Below are 1,935 nucleotides of genomic sequence, written 5' to 3' on the forward strand. Positions count from 1 at the left end.
ATTTTTTGGGAGTCGTTTGTTGGATTTTAAAGATCAGTACTGAAGTTCGAGTAGCTTAGGGAATCTTGATGTGACCTGTATTGTTATCTACTCTTTGTGTTCTTTTTTTTTTGGGTGTTGTTACATTTGTTGAATTGTTGAGTAAGTGGAAACAGAAATTTAGTGATTGATTTTGATTTTCTTAGGAATTGATGAAAATCAAAGAAGATTCTAAGGTTCTTGATTTTTTGTTGAATTTTTTAAGATCAGTAGTGGAGTTAGAACAGTTCAGGAGATTTTGATTTACTGAGTTGGTGAATTGGTGAGGTAGTGGAACCAGACATTTACTGGTGTGATTTTGATTTTATTAGAAATTGATGAAAATTATAGGACATAAGACTGACATTTCTCAGGAAGTGTTGGATGCTGTTATTTGAAACCTTGTATATGTAAAAGATTGAAAATAAAAAGAAAGCAAAAAGCTACAGTTTATTTTTGGGCACATTTATTTATTTTTTGATTTGTGTGGAAGAAGACAGACCAGCTTGTGGGATTACACGGAGTTTGTTGGCTAATCTCGTTTGAAATCATGGCACTACATAGAAGTAACTGTTTGCTGTTTTGTATTCAAATCTTCTCCTATATGCCTCTTGCTAATTATGCTTATTTATTTTCCTTCTCCATGAATCAAGAGAGATGGACAGGTCCTGATTTTAAATTTATATCAACCATCTTAGTGAACTTTTTGGTTTGAAAAATAATGTGAATACCAAGTTTTTTTTTTTTTTTTGTTTTCATTCACTTTCCCTGTTCCATTTTTCTACCAAAGATTAGCAGAGCAGTCTTTTGCACTGGTTGCTTGATATTGATACTGATGCGAGTTTCTGTCTTAATCATTTAATATTCTGTTTTGCTCAGTCTTGTTGTTTTTACTGTTTGAGTTTGCATGCTCTCTATCTATGCCTCTTTCCATCCTTTCCAGTTCCCTCTTCTAAAATTATCTTTCAAAAACTTGAATTGCTTTTGAACCAAGCCAATTCTTATTTATTCTCTATGGTAGGATGGGGCTGCATTGACCTTGAGGCGGCTTGTAGAGGAAGAAGCTTGTGATCTTAGTAGAGAAGCTTTTGCTCGTTTCATGGATCATCTATATGAACTCATTACTACATTTCTTGATAGTAATGAAGTTTCTGAAAATCGTGATCCTGAAATATTGGTCCTTACTAGTAAAGTTCTTGGTCACCTAGATAGATCTGGTGGTGCAATGACTGCAGATGAAGTGGAACGTCAGGTGTGTAGCGTTTTGATGCTTCAGATACTTGATTGTCTGACATCAGGATCTCAACTCTTTTGTATTTTCAGGTTAAAGTTGCACTAGAATGGCTTCGTGATGAAAGAATTGAGTATCGTCGCTTTGCTGCAGTCTTAATATTAAAGGTACAATTAGCATATTTCTTCATGATTTGTTCTATAAGCAAAAATTTTGAAGCTGGGTTTTGTTTATTTCATCTTTACATGATGGGGAAACTTTGAATTGAAGTCTCTTTTTTTGGTTACTGTCTCTCCACCCTAGAAAATTCTACTGTTCTCACCGCCATTCTACCAAATCTCCCTTTTCCTTTCTCCAACTTTTCCACCCTCCGATTTGCCATTGTTATAGAAGGTACCTAAAGAGGATTCCTCACTTTTCTCTCTCTTTCAAAACCGTGCATGAGACTTTCATCTCGCATGGCTTCTAAGTGATAAAAGAAAGAAGTGTTCCCAAAACTGAATACAAATATTAGCTATTTATTAAAATTGTATCCTAAAGGTTAACTAGTGTTTTTTTTCCTGTTATCACCGAATTAAGAGTGAAATAGTTCATACTATAGAAATGTGGTTGTCATTCTTATAGTATTTTAAATAAATACACCACATAGCATATTGAATTCTAGATACGAGCTAAGTACTTGCTGA

The 1,935-nt window shown here is 34.1% G+C and overlaps 1 protein-coding gene across 1 annotated transcript; it reads left to right on the forward strand.

Annotated features, from left to right (window-relative positions):
- The first annotated feature begins 6 nt into the window (after window positions 1–6).
- On the forward strand, window positions 7–1,848 carry LOC124893925 (serine/threonine-protein kinase TOR-like). Its single transcript, XM_047404751.1, has 2 exons — window positions 7–1,270; window positions 1,342–1,848. The coding sequence occupies exons 1-2, from the start codon at window positions 1,118–1,120 to the stop codon at window positions 1,510–1,512; spliced, it is 324 nt and encodes a 107-aa protein (XP_047260707.1). The 5' UTR covers window positions 7–1,117; the 3' UTR covers window positions 1,513–1,848.
- Window positions 1,849–1,935: the final 87 nt, after the last annotated feature.

The sequence above is a fragment of the Capsicum annuum genome, unplaced genomic scaffold, assembly GCF_002878395.1.
Source record: "Capsicum annuum cultivar UCD-10X-F1 unplaced genomic scaffold, UCD10Xv1.1 ctg67176, whole genome shotgun sequence".
In the NCBI taxonomy this organism is placed as follows: domain Eukaryota; kingdom Viridiplantae; phylum Streptophyta; class Magnoliopsida; order Solanales; family Solanaceae; genus Capsicum; species Capsicum annuum.